The sequence below is a fragment of the Leuresthes tenuis genome, unplaced genomic scaffold, assembly GCF_036924035.1.
Source record: "Leuresthes tenuis unplaced genomic scaffold, fLeuTen1.0.hap1 SCAF_15, whole genome shotgun sequence".
Taxonomy (NCBI): Eukaryota; Metazoa; Chordata; class Actinopteri; order Atheriniformes; family Atherinopsidae; genus Leuresthes; species Leuresthes tenuis.
Window position 1 is genome coordinate 23,632,584 of NW_027325369.1, and position 17,697 is coordinate 23,650,280.

The 17,697-nt window shown below is 39.5% G+C and overlaps 4 protein-coding genes across 6 annotated transcripts in view; 2 read left to right on the top strand and 2 right to left on the bottom strand.

The window, feature by feature from the left end:
• The first annotated feature begins 9 nt into the window (after nucleotides 1-9).
• gskip (gsk3b interacting protein) lies at nucleotides 10-3,327 on the top strand. Its single transcript, XM_072365126.1, has 3 exons — nucleotides 10-279; nucleotides 1,831-2,076; nucleotides 2,160-3,327. Exons 2-3 carry the CDS (start codon nucleotides 1,834-1,836, stop codon nucleotides 2,316-2,318), a joined length of 402 nt encoding a protein of 133 aa, XP_072221227.1. The 5' UTR covers nucleotides 10-279; nucleotides 1,831-1,833; the 3' UTR covers nucleotides 2,319-3,327.
• Nucleotides 3,328-4,179: 852 nt separating this feature from the next.
• On the bottom strand, nucleotides 4,180-6,649 carry LOC140270053 (NPC intracellular cholesterol transporter 2-like). Its single transcript, XM_072365125.1, has 5 exons — nucleotides 6,561-6,649; nucleotides 6,228-6,339; nucleotides 5,449-5,556; nucleotides 5,186-5,358; nucleotides 4,180-4,715 (listed from the first exon to the last, which is right to left on the bottom strand). Exons 2-5 carry the CDS (start codon nucleotides 6,307-6,309, stop codon nucleotides 4,632-4,634), a joined length of 447 nt encoding a protein of 148 aa, XP_072221226.1. The 5' UTR covers nucleotides 6,310-6,339; nucleotides 6,561-6,649; the 3' UTR covers nucleotides 4,180-4,631.
• A 359-nt stretch (nucleotides 6,650-7,008) lies between these two features.
• On the top strand, nucleotides 7,009-9,082 carry isca2 (iron-sulfur cluster assembly 2). Its single transcript, XM_072365692.1, has 4 exons — nucleotides 7,009-7,101; nucleotides 7,310-7,487; nucleotides 8,190-8,305; nucleotides 8,413-9,082. Exons 1-4 carry the CDS (start codon nucleotides 7,040-7,042, stop codon nucleotides 8,585-8,587), a joined length of 531 nt encoding a protein of 176 aa, XP_072221793.1. The 5' UTR covers nucleotides 7,009-7,039; the 3' UTR covers nucleotides 8,588-9,082.
• A 1,226-nt stretch (nucleotides 9,083-10,308) lies between these two features.
• Nucleotides 10,309-17,697, bottom strand: part of eml5 (EMAP like 5) — a 37,366-nt gene continuing 29,977 nt past the window's right edge. The window contains exons 29-44 of one of the 3 annotated variants that reach the window (XM_072365419.1): nucleotides 17,383-17,391; nucleotides 16,763-16,841; nucleotides 16,346-16,475; nucleotides 16,157-16,255; nucleotides 15,865-15,885; nucleotides 15,441-15,614; nucleotides 15,126-15,334; nucleotides 14,755-14,912; nucleotides 14,529-14,643; nucleotides 14,258-14,446; nucleotides 13,994-14,166; nucleotides 13,540-13,702; nucleotides 13,358-13,461; nucleotides 13,116-13,269; nucleotides 11,557-11,657; nucleotides 10,309-11,471 (exon numbers count right to left, since the gene is read on the bottom strand). In XM_072365419.1, the coding sequence (XP_072221520.1) occupies nucleotides 11,435-11,471; nucleotides 11,557-11,657; nucleotides 13,116-13,269; nucleotides 13,358-13,461; nucleotides 13,540-13,702; nucleotides 13,994-14,166; nucleotides 14,258-14,446; nucleotides 14,529-14,643; nucleotides 14,755-14,912; nucleotides 15,126-15,334; nucleotides 15,441-15,614; nucleotides 15,865-15,885; nucleotides 16,157-16,255; nucleotides 16,346-16,475; nucleotides 16,763-16,841; nucleotides 17,383-17,391 (1,915 nt within the window). In that variant the 3' untranslated portion in view covers nucleotides 10,309-11,434. Of the gene's footprint in view, nucleotides 11,472-11,556; nucleotides 11,658-13,115; nucleotides 13,270-13,357; nucleotides 13,462-13,539; nucleotides 13,703-13,993; nucleotides 14,167-14,257; nucleotides 14,447-14,528; nucleotides 14,644-14,754; nucleotides 14,913-15,125; nucleotides 15,335-15,440; nucleotides 15,615-15,864; nucleotides 15,886-16,156; nucleotides 16,256-16,345; nucleotides 16,476-16,762; nucleotides 17,499-17,697 lie in introns of those variants that run through there. The other 2 variants (XM_072365417.1, XM_072365418.1) reach the window with 2 other exon arrangements.

Consider the following 17,697-nt stretch of genomic DNA (forward strand, 5'->3'; position numbering starts at 1 on the left):
CATCGAAGGCAGCCTAATCCCCCACGCTCAGTGGTGGGATTAGTTGATGATGTCATAACGTGGCGGATCTATTGTGGTCGCGGCACATTTATTGGAGCAAGATTTACAGTCATTTGGACTAAACTAACCCAATTCAAAGGAAGAGTGTTGGAGCAGCGAGTATCAAATCACATTTATGTAACGTGTAGTGACGCTGGTGTGACTGAACCTTGTCCACGCAGAGCAGCTCAGAGTGGGCTGGAAGCTTCTACAAGCCGGAAGAACTAAGTCACAGAGGAGGTGAGAAAAATGAACGCAGATGAGTCAGAATTGATCTTTGTTGCATGCTCACATCGTAACCCTAATATTTTATTTAAAATATATCCAGTATGTGCGTTTGTAACCTAAACAACGTGACTGAGAAAGCGGACATGTTTTTTTGTTTTGAGCGATCAGCTGTTTTTCTATCGTCGACCTGTATTTAGCACATAATAACCTTATTTATTCCAGCTACAGTTGACCACTATACATATCTACATTATTTAGAGGAACTATAGTATTTACATTAAACTTAAACTCTTTGTTAGAATGTAAATATTTGTGTGGAAGCGTTCATTTGATCCTGTGCTGGATCAAGAGTCCTCAAGATGTCGCTGTTTTCCTTGATAAAAACCACGTATCACATGTTGACTTAAACTATAGCAATAAATTGTTGGATAAATCTGCAGTGCAGTGCGTCCCTGTAGCGTGTCAGTTAGTACAATTCAGTTTGAAAAACCACAGCAAGAACAAACACTCTAAACACCACGTGGTGTCTAGTGTTGTGTTAAAAACAACAAACCTTCATGATATTTTCCAACCCATAAAAGGGTAAAAGGGTTGGCTCGATGGAAAGTTTGTCATTGTCTTCACAGGTTTCTACAGAGTTATGAGAAAGCAGGATGTGAGACAATAGAACAGCTGACTCGCACAGAAATATGCAGTCAACTGCACGCTGACATAAAGACGGAGTCACAAGTTTCAGCTTACTTAACAAATGCACAAGGTTGTTTTCATGAAATTCAGGATTCACTCTGTGATTAGTCTGCATTTGTTCTAGCCGAGTGCTACCGCGGTCCTACCTCAATAACCTGATCATATGGCAAGCGCTCTGCTTTCAATTTCTAGTTCTTTTGAAAAATGATGAATTAGCCGCCAAACAGACCTGGAAGAAGGAGGCGTTTTGTTAAAGTTTTCCCTGTAGATAGTGGGGAGATTAATTTTGTGTATGTGTCACATGTGTAATGTTATCTGAACCACAACAACTGTACTGTATTTAGTTAAGGAAAAAAGAAAATGGGTCCAACACTGAAGTAGGTGGCTCTGACAGTGATTTGACCTTGAGTCACATGTTCAAACAGGATGCTGAATAGTAAAAATAGCCGGATTTGCATTTTTTTTAAAAAGTACTGACAGAGGAGTCAGATGATTGTGTGACAGCATAGCAGTGCTTCTGGTATTTAGATAAAAATGCATTTTTCTATTATATTACTAGAATAAATGGATTGCTTTATTTACTATCTTGGTTCTGTTAATACTTTGTAGGAGTGTTTGAACAATGCAAAATGTAGTTTGTTGCCATGACAATAAAGAAAAACACAGCCCCACTCATCTTGCTGGGGTTTACTCATTAGACTAATTTATTTTTTGTATTTTTTTATTTCGGGGAACACTTTTAAATTTAATTAGAAGCTGGGAAAAGGCCCAGAAGACATGCAGCAAAGGCAAGTGGCAGCCGCTGGACTGGTTTTGACTTCTGTGAGTAAATTATTGGTTGTATCTATGTCAATAAATGCTGTTGTTGTCTTACAGGGGATGGAAGTAGACTGCCAGCCTGAGGAGTCCATCACCTCTGGTTTTGATGAGGACTGCATTGAACTTGGCGACGTCAAGGACATGAGATTGGAGGCGGAAGCGGTCGTCAACGACGTTCTCTTTGCCGTGGCTGAAATGCACGTGTCGCAAAGTCTCACCAGTGCGTCAGATGTGGCCTACATAAACGTGGAGACGAGAGAGGGAAATCGTTATTGTCTGGAGCTCACAGAGGCCGGACTGAGGGTAGGAGGCGCTCGCAGCGAGACAGTGTTTGGTGTTTTATTTCTGAGCCTAAATTCGTTAGTAACTCATTTCTCCTTAAACAGGTGGTGGGCTACGCTTTTGATCAAGTGAACGAGGATTTGAACACACCGTATCATGAGACTGTTTACTCACTTCTGGACACACTCAGTCCAGGATACAGAGAAGCATTTGGAAATGCTCTGCTGCAGAGGCTGGAGAGGCTGCAGCAAAACGGACAGTAAAAAGGACCAAGACGCTGCAGAGGCTGTACCTGTGAAACCATAGTTGACCATGCTGGTCATGCATGGATATTAGCCAATGATAACCAAGTCTTTACTTTGGCCTATTTTGTGATGTCCAACTGCCTAGATGCCACTACAATAAGAGCTACGCAGCCCTATCAACCTCGCTTTGTTCTGGATTTCATAACATTGAATGACTTCATGTTTTTAGTGACTGCTTCAGACTGGCTGTATGGGATCTGTTGCGACATTGTGCTGTTTACTTAACTGTGGAAATATCTCCCAGCTTCCATGTGTTACAGCCTTGTAACGGAGTATGTTGTTTTAGAATTCTGATCCTTTTATTTCTCAGCGAAACTGTCTACGAGAGAAGCAAGAGAGTTCTTCCCTCTGCCCTGCTGCTCGTGCTAAAGCTGCGACCTGATAACGGATGTCTGCTCAAACACGCCCGACTAGTTTGTATTCAGCAAGTGTCCCTGGGAAAGAGCCATGTTCTATTCAAGTTAATACTGCCTTAATAACTGGCTTTTTTTTTTAAGAAAAATGAGCTCATTAACTTTCACTCATTTTGTATTGACTGAGATGGTGGTATTTAGTGAGGCTGCTGGTTCTTACGGAGGTCAGAAAAAACTAAACTTATTTTACTTTAAAAGCTTAGATTACTTTGCAGAATAGGCTGACTTCTGTTCTCAGTCCCAGTCCATTTTTCCTCTCTCGACACTCTACAGTGTATTACAGATGTTGTTCATTTAGAAAGAAAACTGTCCTGTTATTGATGGTTTTGTTTTCAAACTTCTTGTTTTCTTTCTGTCAGAAAAGCTTTTGTTCATCTTTAATGAGGAATTTTGGAGCTGCACTTCTTTTCTTTCAGTGTACCTGTGATCTGGTAATAATTTGTCTTCAGTATTATGAAATCTACTTTAAGAAAATTGGTTCTCTCTCTGTATTCATACGCTCCCTCCTTGCTGCTAACCTTTGCTAGCACCAATAAAATCTCAGAAGTGTGTCAGTCTGCGAGCCTGTTTTATGAGTAACAGATGTGTGAAAGGGGACTTAAATCCAAAGCTGAGGTGGAATACACAGAAATTTAATGTAATTTAAGTATCTACATTTGATGCCACTTCATATTTCTGAAATTTGCACAACCCTGTTTTGAAAAAAAAAAAAAAAATGCCGTTTAAAATGAATGAAAGCAGAATGCAATGATTTTCAAATATAAAGAAATATTTGATTCACGATAGAACATAGTAAACATGAAACATTAGCGCATCATTTTGAAAGCAGCCCTGTTTCAAACAAGTTAAGACAGTAGCTGGACCTGTTGGATTCTGGATGCTCAGCAGTCCCAAGTCTCAGTCGTATTTTGTGTTCGAGGACGTTTCACTTTCTTATCAATGAAAGACAGATTTGACTGTGGAACAGTTTGACTTTGTATCAGTTCACTTGAAATTGAATTTGGTCCAGACAGGATCATGTTCACGTGTGGCTCCTTCTTTGCATGATAGAGCTTTAATCTACATTTGCAGATGGTACGGTGAACTGTGTTCACAAGCAGGGATTTCTGGAAACGTCCCTGAGCCCATGCAGGGATTTCTTTGACAGAATCCCGTGTTTTTAATGCAGTGTTGCCTGAAGATTACACTTTCTACATTTTGTGTTCTACTGTAAATAAAATATTAGTTTGAGATTTAAAGAATTGTGGCATTGTTTTCCATTTATGTTATCTTTTACCAGAAAGTGTAAAAGCATAGACACCGCCAGTGTTTGACATTGGGCTAATGTAGTCCTTTTTGCATTAATTTGACTCTAGATTAAACAAAAATACATTCATCATCCAAATCACAAAAATACGGGTACACTTAAGTGGATTTCTTTATTAGGAGTTTCATTGCATACTCTGGTCAGTAAGAAATATTACAAAACTTATAGTAAAGAAAAAGTACAGTCTGTACCTTCTCTGACTACACAGCAGCCAGTAAGACAAGATATTTGTGCTGCAGTGGAATGTAGTTAAGGGTCATTCACACAATAGTCAACCTAATTTTCACATCCACAGCTCTTAAAATTGATCGTTAAGCAAAAAAAAGGACAAAAAAGGATGGCGTCTTTTTTTCCCCCTCCTTCTTCCAGCAGTATTTAAGATGTGTGCTGCAGAGTCATGAAAACCAGTGAAAGACATCTTAAAAATCAACTTGATGAAGGAATAAAATGAGATTTTACCAGAATCGTTTGCATTTGTTAAGTTTTCACCCAAAGCGGAATCCCTTTTAAATAGATACTCGTCAGAGATCTTGTTGCTACTTTGGCACAAAATTATACAATCTGGACTGGGAACCTGATGCAGAACAAGTCCTGTTTGTTGTCATCTCTCAGTTCCCACTGCACAACCAGCTTTATCTAGAAAAGCAGAACAGATTGTTCAGTATACGTGGTGTACACATATTTTCTAAGTGGAAGAACAAAAAAAAAAAAAAAGGAAGTGAAAAACAAAATTAGACTTCCTTCAAGACAACGAAATGAAAAAAAAAATACCAATTAAAAACCAACACAAATTGCATAAAACTGTCCACAGTTTTAGAAGACATACTTTGTTAGAAAAACGAAAGAATTTTCTTGTTCATAGTGAGTCATCAGTCCAAAAACAAGTGAAACTGACTCACGAGGCATTTGCCTCACTGGTGACCACAATTTTTATTTATTTTTTTAAATAATCAACTGTTGCCCCATCGGCTCTCTTAAGAGGCCTTAAATGTATAAAATTCACTTTGCGATTCTAATACCCTTCAGTCTATTCTAGGTCTCACTGGATGCAGCGATTGATCTGTAGAAACAGTTTTGAAAAATGAGAGCTCACAGGCACTACTTACAGATGGATACTCAGTCTTCACAGGTAGTGCAGTCTGATAGTGGTACTTCTGCAGCTTCTGGATGGGACACTCGATCCCAGACTTGCAGCCATCTCCATTGGGAATAGGGAAAGGGACGTGAACACCAGCAATAATACCGTGAACCACTGCTGTGCTCGTCTGGCTCTCCACATCTAGAGGACACATAATCAGAGTTTCAGTAAAATACAGTTATGTCAAGCCGTAAAGGGAGAAGCATTCATGAGAGGACAAAGCCCACTCACCACTAACGAATGTCACGTTGACACTGTACGACTGTCCTCTTTGAAGCTGGCATGGCTGAGTGGCACAAGGGTTAATGTCTACCATGGAAACTTTGCCAGAAATAGAGCCTAAAGACAAACATGAAAAAAATAAATGTTTATATATTTTTTTTAAATTTAACAAAAAAAAAAAAAAAAGCAGACTACAAAACAGAACGTCATCATCTCAGGTTATTTGGTCATCTATGCGAGGCATCCCATGTGAATGGTTAATGTTTAGAAAAATCTAACAAACTTAACACATCTGATTTGATTTATTAAAAGAGATCAATACTTCAACAACAATCCCGTCTCAAGACAAGTCTTGATTTGTACCAATCATTACCATCCAGGGATCATAGCTGTCTTTTTCCAGCTCAGTGCCAAAGGGCAATTTCAGGTCAGTGATGAGATCTAATTACAACACTGAGAAGCCACAAAGATTAACAACCTTAGGAAATCAAAAAGTTGATTAAACAAACGTAAAAAAAAGGGTCCGGGACAGGTGAAAATTTGTGTCACTGTGGATCCAGGCAGGAAATCACCTGATGGAAGGGCTTTCACTTCCCTTCCTCTTTTCGATTTGAATGCCAATAAATTTCTGAGACTTCCTCGAGTTGAAAGTTGAAATGAAAGTTCGCTGAAAAAACTGTGCCTTGGAAAACTTGATCCAAGATACATTCTCGTACTTAAACAAGAAAAATCACGAGTTACCATTATGATGGACAGCCAAAACCCGAATAAAGTCAAGTGAAACTTACCACAGTCAACAAATTTCACTGGGTTCGCACAGGTGAGTCCCATCAAGCTTAACAAAACGACCAAACCGACCCGACCATCCATGTTTCTCTCCTTTTGTGTGCAAGCGTCACCCTAAGACACGTACACATCCATTACGAAATAGTAAAATAAACTTTATCAAAGCTTGACTTCCACTAGTCAACACAAAATGACACGTAGTTACACACGGACTATAAGTTTAGCACCACAATAAGGACACACTATTTGACTGCTTGATACAATTCTATAAAATAAAAAAAAAACAGTATACACTACAATATTAATTACTAGTATGACACCCGAAACGAACAGACCTTTGAAGAGATTCCTTCAACCTCTACTCTGGTCTCACCAGCAAGTCTTTATTTCCCCGTATCACGCGACCACAGTCACGCCTTTATACTATTGGGTTTTTTTTCTCCCGACGCTTAGCCTGTCAGGAAACAACCCACCACTAGACCCCGCCTTCTGTGCTTAAAGAGCAATAGGAAAAACATTAGGCTACAAAAAGGGGCTTATTGTCTTTAAGATGTTTAAGTTATAGTCCTAGAACACTATTAAACTCCGTGGAAATATGCCTGAAAGACATAACCACGGCTTTAATACCTGTACATTTTATGGATTAGAAAATAACAAGTACAGTTTGATTGGCAGGTCATTTGACGAATCAAAACACCGTATTGCCCAAATATGGGCGTGAATATTTGAAAGACTTGCATTTTAGCCAATAAGCGCGTGATCTGTCTGTTGCTGTTGGGTGGGCGGTGAAGTTTACCAACGTCTGTTATGGAAGATGTCAGTCTTTAGAGGAGCAATGATATCTGCGTCAAAGTCAAAATTACTGAGCCTTGCGAGGTAATTTTAATTTTACATATATTGTTGGTATTGTAATGATCATCTATCTGTTAATAACCGGTGGGAAGTAGAAATAACTGTTTTGTATTTTGCCTTGTAGTTAGCAAGCTAGCCGTCAACGTAACTGATAGGCTAACAAGCTAGCAGGAAGACTAGTAATGTGGCGAGTCCTTGTGCTATCATGTAAGCGGATCTTTATGTTTTGCAGGGCATCTGTTCTTCTGAACAACCTCAGTGTGGGTGATCAATTCCACCGACTTCCTCAAAACTCCCAGCCCATATCCAGAGCGGTGCTTCGGTGCTACAGCAGTGCTTCCGTCCAGGAGAAGTCCGGTTTACCGGGTACATCTGAGGATAAAGTATCCCTCACTGACTCATGCGTGAAGGTTAGCACATACTCATGATTATTAGGGACTGATAAATCACACTTATGTAAACGTATTGTTGTTTGTTGAAAAATATTTTACCAGAAGTATAAGTAAGGTTTACCCCACAAACAAAGTGATAATCCCTTAAAAACAGCAAGTTCACTAAAAATAAACATTGTTACAGTAACACTCTTCAGAGTTTTAAACTCAAAGTTTTGTAACAAAGTGCAAGGACGTCTGATTGATCTATGACCAGTCATACTAGTTCTCTGGCAGATGCAATAAAAAGACTATTGTCAAAGGTAAAGAAAGGAAGGAGAAATCTCACGTTTTTCCTCATTCGGGTGTATCTTTGCCAATGTCATTTGCCAGTGTCTGCCAGATTGACCAAGTTTGTGTCTGTCGTCGTATGTGAATTAGTTTGAAACATTTCTAACAAGCCTTTTTAAAACTCTTTACCTATGATATTTAAAATTCAGTCAAAAAACACAAAGGTGATGTGTTGAAACGTTATGGGCATTGTTTCTGCTTATCAACTGTCTCACACCATGATTGCATTGTGATTAGTCAACCTGAATCTGTTGACTAATCAATCAATTGAAATGTCTACAATGTCAGTAAGGACAGTTCACTGAAACCACTGTGTTAAAATCACTTGGAATTCAGCTTCTCTGTCAGTTAATGTGTAAAAGTCTCATGTATCATGTTCATTCAATCCAGAGACTATCAGAGATCACGGAGAAGGGCGAGTACCTGAGAATACATGTAGAGGGAGGAGGCTGCTCTGGGTTCCAGTACAAGTTTTCTATAGATTGTAGCAGAAATGAAGATGACAGGTAAACTCCCAAGTTATTGTTCTATGCTGACAGTGTTTGTTCTCTAACTGATTGATCGGTTTATTGACAAATCTTCCACCTCTGCATCCATTCTGCTTTGCTTTCAGAGTGTTTGAACAAGGAGGGGTGGGGATTATTGTGGACCAGGACAGTCTGGAGTTTGTCAAAGGAGCCACTGTGGACTTCAGTCAGGAGCTGATCCGATCCACCTTCCAGGTGCTGAAGAACCCTCAGGCTGATCATGGCTGCTCCTGTGGCAGCTCCTTCTCTGTCAAACTATGATCCTCAAATCCATGATATTTCAATACTCTGATTCAACTGTTTTATTAGGAGCATGTGTACAAATAATCATAATATATGTAGGGATACGAAGGGTAACGCTGTCCAGCTGCGTCAGTTACCACAGAGTACAAACAGTAAAAGTATTCCCAGTAAACTGAGAGTATTGGATCATTTTGTACTATGTTGAGTTTCTAATTAAACTACAACTAGTGACAGTGAAACTGGTTAATAATAGTTTTCCAGCTTTTTCTCTTTTTGTGTGAAAATGAATTGAACTGAATGAACAATCAGTTTGCTATTGGAAGAGAGACATTGTTCACAAAAAACAGCTGTACTTTGTGATATAATCCAACAAAACAAAGGTTCTCTTGAAGTGTTGGCGTATTCAGTGTGTAGATATGCCTTTATATGTAAAATGTGTAAATAAGCCACTACTATAAAGTTCTAAGTTATATTATATCATGTGAAATAAATGAAGTGAGTTTAAAATGCAAATGTTCTTTAATTTCAGTGTATTATATGCAAATAAAAGATATTTTAATGTTTTTCTATGTAGATAATTGCGTTATATTAGAATAACAAAGTATTCCTGATTATTTATATTACCTATAATATATTGTACACTTTTTAAAGACATTAAACACACAAATAAAGCAAATGAACAGAGAAGTAGATGTAGGGACTGGTATATAAATATAAAAATCATTACATTTATTTGATTTTTTTTTTTAGAAAACAAAAATAGTTTGGTCACCAAAAATTCAAATTAAAAACAAACTAAGTTCTATGATATAATCATGTCCATTTACGCCAGCGTGCCTGAAATATACTTCTTCTGTGGTATTGCTTAGCCTTGCAGGTGATTGGCGGAGACGTAGTTACCTGCAAACCTTAATAATAAAAACCTTAAATCATGTAAACTCAGGCCTCATGGCTGTCCTTACCAAAAAGAGGGGATTGTATCGGCTATTTCCAACGCTGGTGTCGACCCAGAATGTCACTGTTAGGTGCGTCCTTAATGAAAAAAAAAAGGTGGCTGATAGCCACCCTTATCAAACAGTGAGCTGAAAGCCCCCTTGTGGCTTAGTTTTTTAATTCATGTAAAATCCTTTCATTAGACCTTTTATCACATTCCTCCATATCATAAGCTTAATCCAGAGATTCTGAGTGGACTCCATCTATTGTTTTGACAATCAAATATTTGATTGTATAGTTTAATATCTGTTTGATCGGTCTCTGCACTTTTCTAATGCAAGATTTTGTCAAATTGATATAAAATAAGTGCTCCTCACTGGGTTGCCCTACAGTGATATCTCTGGTTTCACCTCAGCCACAGTTACTATTCATCCAGCTCCACAAACTAGCAGTAGGGATCATCATCAGCCCTGCGGCTGAATGGTAACCAGCCAAAGTCCTGCCCCCTGCAACCCTGAAATGGATTAAGCGGGTTTAAAAAAATGGATGGATCAATGAAACATGAGAGGCCAAGTTTGAAACAAATAGAAACAGGTTGTTATCTGCCCATTCATTCATTATTGTAGTTTATATCTTCTGTGAATTTATCTTTTACCAAAATCAAGGTCCACAGCAACAAATTCATAAGACTTAGAAACAAAGGGGCAACTCAAATAAAATCACATTATTACAGAAAATTTTAAAGTTCTTGGTTGCTTTTTTTTTCAATTTTCTTTTTTATTAAAGTGGAATTTAAGAAACATCTCACAAAAATATACAAAAAGAATATCTACAAATGATATGTACACTGATCAAATGTAAATCAAAATATGCAGCAACGTTTGTTTAGTAGTTAGTCTAGTCTAGTTTGCACTTTTTATATTCTCTCTGATAAACATTCCATTTACGCAATATATCCTAATACACAAAACATCACCGTTACGGCTGATAAAAGTCACACTGTTCATATTCATGGAAACTCAACAATAATATATCATAGCAGCACACCGAAAAAGTGACAGAAAGAACTGCAACAGTGCGTTGAAATAGTAATATAAAGCAGTTTTCTTTGTTTTCTGAGGATTTTGGTTCGGACAGATTGTCTTCCAGTAAGCCATGCACGCTTATTACCCACAAACAAATCCTCAAACAAGTATGCACGTGTTAACATGTCATGAGGGGAACACCGCCGAGGGAGGTTTGAGGTCAACCAGTCAATAACACAACCACGTAACTCATAAATGAACCACTGGGGCAACACAGTGACCAGGTCAGGTGTACAGTGCATAGTATGCTTTGGCATGCTGACATCCAGAACATAACAGTGGATGTTACATTCAGGAGGAAGGCCACAGGGTTTGGAGTTACCAGTAAAAATAGAACAAATGACTACATGGTCCAAAAAAGTAAAACAAACAGTACAAAAAGAACCCAAACCCTCAACAGACACTTAGATTAAGGCTAATTCAGTTTGCTACATGTTTAAAAAATGGCATTGTCAGTAACACAACTTCATAGGCCCGCCGAGTGGCAAAATGTACACAGGTAAGCTCATTAAAAAATAGATAAATAATCCATCACAGAATGATATGGACACATTAGATTTTTTTTCTTCTCAGTGATTATATGATGTCACATGAGCTGGGCGGTATGCCCATCACCTTTTTTCACAATCAGGACTATGATGAAAATGAGCCTTGCACATATGCATGCACCTAGATTTGAGGCAGTAAGTCGAATCGACACTTTAAGTCATTATCAAGCTGCCAGATCTGTCCTCCCACCTCGTCACTTAAATTCAACCCTTCTCCTTCTTTTTTTCTTTTTTTTTTCTTTTTATCTGGAGATCCACGGTAGGAGACTCTCTGTGGCAGGGTGGTCCAGATGGGATTCTCAGTGCGGGGCATGGACGCACCTCCACACGAAGAGGCTGGACAGGACATAAAAGAAAGCGCCATTTAATGCTGCGGTGTCACGTCATCCGTAAGCGTTGTCATTTGGAGCTTCAATCATACCTTCTGTCATCTCCGCCGGCGCTGACGACAAAACGATCTCCGTTTGTGAAGCGTACGTTTGTCAGATGAGCAGAATGGCCCAGAAAGCGTTTGTGTTTGGCCTAAAAACAGATCGCATTCACATCGTACAGGCTAGTGTCTAAACCTTTGTCCATTTTACTGTTACTACATAATAACAATAAACAACATTCTTGACTGATACACTAATATAAAATAATAAAAATAAATAAAAGTCTTGGACAAATTGTTACAGAAAGACCAGCAACCTGACCTTTGGTTCAGTTGCCATGGCAACTTTAAAGATGATCTACTTGCTGGATGAGCCTCTCTGAATCGTCTCCTCATTCTCCTCATTCATACAGATGATGTCAAGCACATCTTTATCTTTTGCATCACAGCTGATCAGTCAGCCATCGGTTTAATGTGAGTTCATCGTCAACTCAGAGCAACACTGTTCTGTATAACACAGTAACTCCAACATTTACAGTTCACAACTGTCGTTGCTTTGAATAAAACAAATCTGTATGAAGCTTCAGTGAAGTGTTGAGGAGAGTGGTCACACCCTCACGAGGAACATTCTCAGTGAAGATGACTGGAGTTGGACGACCGTAAGAAGTTAAAACTGAGCAAAATGTAGTCTGATAATACAGACGGTAGACAGTCTAAATGTGTTTCAACAGCATTTCAGACTGAAATATTCACATATGTTTGAAACGCAGTCATTAAGTGATGTTAAGCAGGAATTTTAAATGAAAACATCTTTTTTCATGTATCATGACACATTTTTAACTGCAAATTACAAAAAATATTTTTTACTGTTGGCCCACTACTTGGCAATAGAACTATAAGTAAACTGTGTCACATGTTTGATATATTTACATTTTCAGTTGCTGCTATTTGTCATTTGCATTTCACTGCATATTATATCTGAAAAAACATATTTCAATATCAAACGTAGTGTATAGTAGGATTCCATTATAAAAAGTCTGATAAATGATGAATGAGTGGATGAGTTCAACCTTGGTGTATTCATGTCTCCATCCTGTCTAGAGAAATAGTTTCCATCTGTTCATATTGTTTTTGAGCTGCAGCGTTTGCTCAGTGGATGCGTTAGCTCAGTATCCACCAGCACTACACACATAATGGCTTAATTGGCATATCAGCAACATCTTCATCTTCACCTTCCCACGGCATTGTGCCGAGGTGTTATTTGAGCCTTTAATCCATTTTTAAAAAAGCTTGTATTTCTTTTATTTATTTCTTCTGCAACCAGCTCCATGTTTCTTGTCAAAGGAGAAGCTGACTTTGTTGACTTTAAAGGACCAGTAGCTAAAAGCTGTTGCTTAGTCTGCCTTTGAGATAAACATAACTGTATATTTGCTTGTTGCCATGGTGCATTGATCTTCTGAGTGCACACACTCAGAATCGATTGGATCAGTTGTTCTAAAAACTTCTAAGAGTGGTTTTAAGTTGAAATGCGAAGATAAAAATACTTAAATATCATCTGACAAACATTGGGGGACAAAAAAATAGCAACAATAGTAAACAATGATACTTACGAACTTCTCCGGGCAGGGAAATTCAAACAGCTTTACCATTCCAAAATCATCGCCTGTGACGATGTTAAGGCCTGAGTGGGACACGCAGGCACAGGTGACGTCTGCTTTGTCAGCGTTACGGGACCAGATCCCAACGACCTCGTCCCCAAGGACACTGAACACACACAAAGAGACCACAGTTTTCTTCACTTTCCAACACATGTAACGAGGGCGTAAGTCAGTCCAACCAGTGTGTCTCTCACCTTGTCCAGGTGGCCCAGGTAATCCTGTCAATATGACACTGTTCTGTGATTTGCTTCCCAGACGGCACTTCGTACACGAGTCGTTTATAAGCACCTGTGGATAACTGTTTCAAAGCTGCGCGGGTTAGAGTGAGTGCACGAGATGTGATGTTTCACTGCTAAGCTGCTCACAAAGTCTGTACCTGAACATAAGAGCTGTCAGCAGAGAAGTCCATCTGCATAACGAAGCTGGGGATGTCCCGGCAGCAGTTGATGCGGTTCAGCTGCGGGCCAAGCGTCAGGTCGTAGAAGTCGACGGCACATTCAGTGGAGCCGACAGCCAAGTAACAAGAATTTGGACTGAACCTGCGAAAAAAAGCAGCATTTTCTTCCCAAATTTGGTTGATAAATATCAATTCTCATGTTGCTTCTGACTGACAATGCTTTGTGTACATTATTCAGTGTGTTTTAAGTTAAATTAGGAAAACATGTCACCATAACAGATAACATTTTAAAAACTGGAAAAATGTGAACAGAACAATATTAAAGATGACCAATGTCGGCCTAGATAACTACAAGAAAGATATAGACAGAATCCACATGAATAGTTTTTCCTCAGATCATGTGACTCAACCCTGCCTTCTCCACTGCCTTTACCTAATATCTTGAATCGGAGAGCGTCGGTCCCTTTTCTTGCCCCAGATTTTGAGTGAGGCTACAAGAAGGATAATAAACTCTCCGTTCTTCATGCCGATGGCAACCATGTCTCCTTCAGGACTGTAGCTGATGGCGTGTGCCGGGTGACCCAGGTTCACTTTATTTAGCATCTTCTGTTTCCCCAGAAGGCAAACAAAGAATAGATGCTTAGACATTTTCTGGTTAACTTAATGACGTCATGCTGTGACAACCTGAGATTCTGACCTTTTCTGGGATGTCCCACAGACGGACAGTGCCGTCCTCTGCAGCAGACAGAAACACGTCTCTGGAGGGATGAGTCCCCAAACCCCATATAGGTCCGTCCATGTGTCCGTTCACCAGGATGTTGCAGGCTGCGTTCTTCTCTCCCACTTCAATGATCTCTGCGTTCCTGGTCCCAACAAGGATTTTACCCTGCCACAGCACAGAATAAGAAACGTGTCAGAATGCCGGAGATGACGCCTGGGTAGCTTTATTGCATATCACTGTAAATTACCTTCCCTCTGCATACAGAGCGAACACAGTCTATGATCTGTCCAGTTTCTAATCGAAAGGCTCGGCAGCGTTTCAGCTCCTGATCCCAGAGCTTTAGAGCGCCGCCTTCCTTTGACCTGTTTAGACAACAAAGGCAGTTTCATCCCTCAGCTGACGGAAATCACAGGTTAAACTCGATCGCACCGAAAAGTTAACGCAACATACTAATTTAACAGAGAAGCACTTACGGTCTTTCTTTGCCTCCTGTGACGATGAGGCCGTCTCTCAGTGTGGTGTACATAGTGAACACAGGGCCCGTGTGAGCTTTGGCCACTATTCTTACTAGAATGTGTTCCTTCCAAACACACACATCCCCACTTATGGTACCTGTAAATGTCAAGTTATTCTGAAAAGAAAACAAATCTGCACTAATCTAGTGGCCTAAGAGCACAGCGAGCAATGCACAAACAAGTCACAGCACATTTAAGCACACAATATTGGATCTGTTGAGCTTTATATTTTAGCAGATTTAACATATGAAGTTTGTAGTATGAGCAAATAGCACTTAGGATTTTATGAAACAATGGAATTGTAGAACCTAACTGTAGGATTCACTTACAGCTCCAAATGCTACAGACAGCATGGTTTGCATCCGGGCGTCCTCTATGGTACTCAGCACACCTTTCTTGCAAAGCAAAGCTCGACCAGCTAAAGTCCAGAAACGCACATGCTTGATGCCCACAGACACAAAGAGTGTGTCAGAGTCGGGTCGAAACTCGGCCACAAAGATCCTCTGGGTGTGACCTATCCGACTGGCCACTTTGGCACCTGAGAAACAACGCAGAGAGCAGTAAAGGTTTTAGTTAAACGCCAGTGAAAGAAAAAGGGGGAAAAAAAGCAAAAAAAAGGGGTGGGGAGGGTTCATCTTCATCACCTTCTTGCCACTTCCAGATGGTGATGGTGTGTTCGGGGTCCAGACCAACAGACAGCAGGAGTTTTCCTGTGGCACTGAAGCTGACAGAGCAAACCCCGCCAGAGTGGAAACAGCGCAGCACCGACAGTGTCTGTTTGGTCATGGCGTCCCACACATGGATTGAAGGAGAAGTGGCTGAGGGGCAGAACAGATAATCATCATATCATTTTTCTTTTAAAAATCAAAACATCTGAACCATTACAGCATGTTCATCTTCCTTAAGTACAACTGAAATTTGGGAAGTGTAATTTTCAAGAATGTTGCCGATAGGTCGGTAATTTCTGTATATTTCTCTGTAAGTTCTATATTCAACATTAACAAAACTGGGCACTAGATGGCAGTAGTCTAACACACTTGGCCAACACAAATTTTTTAAAGTTCTTACCTGACATGTCACCAGTATCACCTGTAAAGCAAGAAAATCCAGTTTATTAACAAAACCAAACAGTTTTGTAGATTTTTTTTTGTTTCTTTTCAAAAATTTGAAATAAACACGATACGTTTCTTTCAATCACTGTTTTACTGGATTGTCTTTTGAATCATGTTAAATTTTGTTTTAAAATGAGTAAGTTACTCATTAATGAAATAGTTATTTTGTTCATTTGTGTCTCTGTAGTGGAGGTAAGCTTGTCAGAAAAGAGGGGCTGTCAGCAGTGCACAACTTCTCACAAACATACCTACTTGGCCAGTTGCCACCACGTTGGGGAATTTGGGGTGTTGATTGATTGTCAGGCACAGAATGTCGTCACTATGTTCTACATAAAAACTTTGGCAGGCTGAAAGAAAACACACGCACACACTATAATAATGTCTGTCATGTTTGCTCTTCAGATTGCGAACAATATTTATTCTTAGCTTCTACTTACAGGTCGTCAAATTGAGGACGATCCCGACTGAGGCAGTGTGGTAGATGATGTCCGCCCCCTCGTTCAGGTAGTGCACATTATTGCGGCAGTCATTGCCACGGTAACCAAACACCAGCTCAAGCACCAGGTCCTGCGGGAGAGTCGCAAGAAGATGGTCTGAAAGTCAGAAAGGTTAACTCCATGACAACAAGATGCTCAGAGCCAGCTGCCAGCTGAAGAACATTAAGATTCGATTCAGCATCATCACAGTCCCCCGAGAGGATGTCTGGACAGAGAAGGAGCCGCTCCAGCTGAAATAATCGCATTAGAAACTTTGAATCATCTGCTTCTCTGACAGAGACGAGCCTCCTTTTTCTTACATAAATTTCATCATTGTATATTTGTTTTAGTCTGCTATGTTTCGTGAGGACGTGTTACCTCAATAGGTCTCTTCTTCTTGCCAACATTGTTAGTCTGCAGCTTCTCTGGCTGTGGCAGCGCTCTGCTAACAGGAGGCCTGGAAAAGACAACTGGGATGAGGGGGTTGCCACCACAACTCCTAAAGTGTTTGAGCGCCTAAGAGGTAATACATTAATTAACTATAGTAAAAATGAAAGTAAAACTTTGAGTTAAATCTAAACTTAGAAGTTTGTCATTTTTACACATCTTTACTCATATTCAGTGTTTTATATGAATCATAATTAATGGCAGACAAATACAAATCTAGGCTGACATTTAAAAAGAATCCAAGAAAGGTTATTTTACTCATCAACTCAACTAACTAGATACCAGCTTTCTCTGAGCTCACGAACAAGGTCCATAATTAATTAGACTTTTGAGACATGACGGAATGGAAAGTTATCAATAGTAAGAGTGTGAATACGAGTGTACGGAGCGACATACGACTCCATTTTTCACAGTTGAGGCATTGTGTCAAACCTAAAAGATGCAAACCAACACAACTAATCCCTCTTGATTAATCCGAATATGTGTTCGAAACCATAAAACAGATACAGGGGAAAATAAAATTTAGAATAGCAACAGAGTAAGAAGCTTACCTCGACCCTCTTCAAGGCGGCAACAACAGAAAAAAAAAAAGAATTAGAGAAAAAGAAAATTCCCACAGCGCTCACTGATGCTCGTTGTAGACACATGTAACACGAGACCTCAGCCACTGAGGACATACAGTAAGATACAAGTCAGCGCCACCGTGTAACCATGACAACCAGCCCATCTCTATGACAACTGCTGCCCAAAAGATTCTACGCGGTTGATTGCATCATATAAAAAAAAAATCTTATCTTGAAATCAATCAGTATGAAAAAAGTCAAGATGTATTATAATAGAGAAAAATGTCCTAAAAGAGAAACAAT

Coding starts and splice junctions, on each gene's coding strand:
- gskip (XM_072365126.1), top strand. CDS start 1,834: ATGGAAGTAGACTGCCAGCCTGAGGAGTCCATCACCTCTGGTTTTGAT. Junction 2,077..2,159: donor TCACAGAGGCCGGACTGAGG/GTAGGAGGCGCT, acceptor CTCCTTAAACAG/GTGGTGGGCTACGCTTTTGA.
- LOC140270053 (XM_072365125.1), bottom strand. CDS start 6,309: ATGGATGGTCGGGTCGGTTTGGTCGTTTTGTTAAGCTTGATGGGACTC. Junction 5,359..5,448: donor CAACGTGACATTCGTTAGTG/GTGAGTGGGCTT, acceptor TGTGTCCTCTAG/ATGTGGAGAGCCAGACGAGC. Junction 4,716..5,185: donor TGAAGACTGAGTATCCATCT/GTAAGTAGTGCC, acceptor CTGCTTTTCTAG/ATAAAGCTGGTTGTGCAGTG.
- isca2 (XM_072365692.1), top strand. CDS start 7,040: ATGTCAGTCTTTAGAGGAGCAATGATATCTGCGTCAAAGTCAAAATTA. Junction 7,102..7,309: donor AAATTACTGAGCCTTGCGAG/GTAATTTTAATT, acceptor TATGTTTTGCAG/GGCATCTGTTCTTCTGAACA. Junction 8,306..8,412: donor AGCAGAAATGAAGATGACAG/GTAAACTCCCAA, acceptor CTTTGCTTTCAG/AGTGTTTGAACAAGGAGGGG.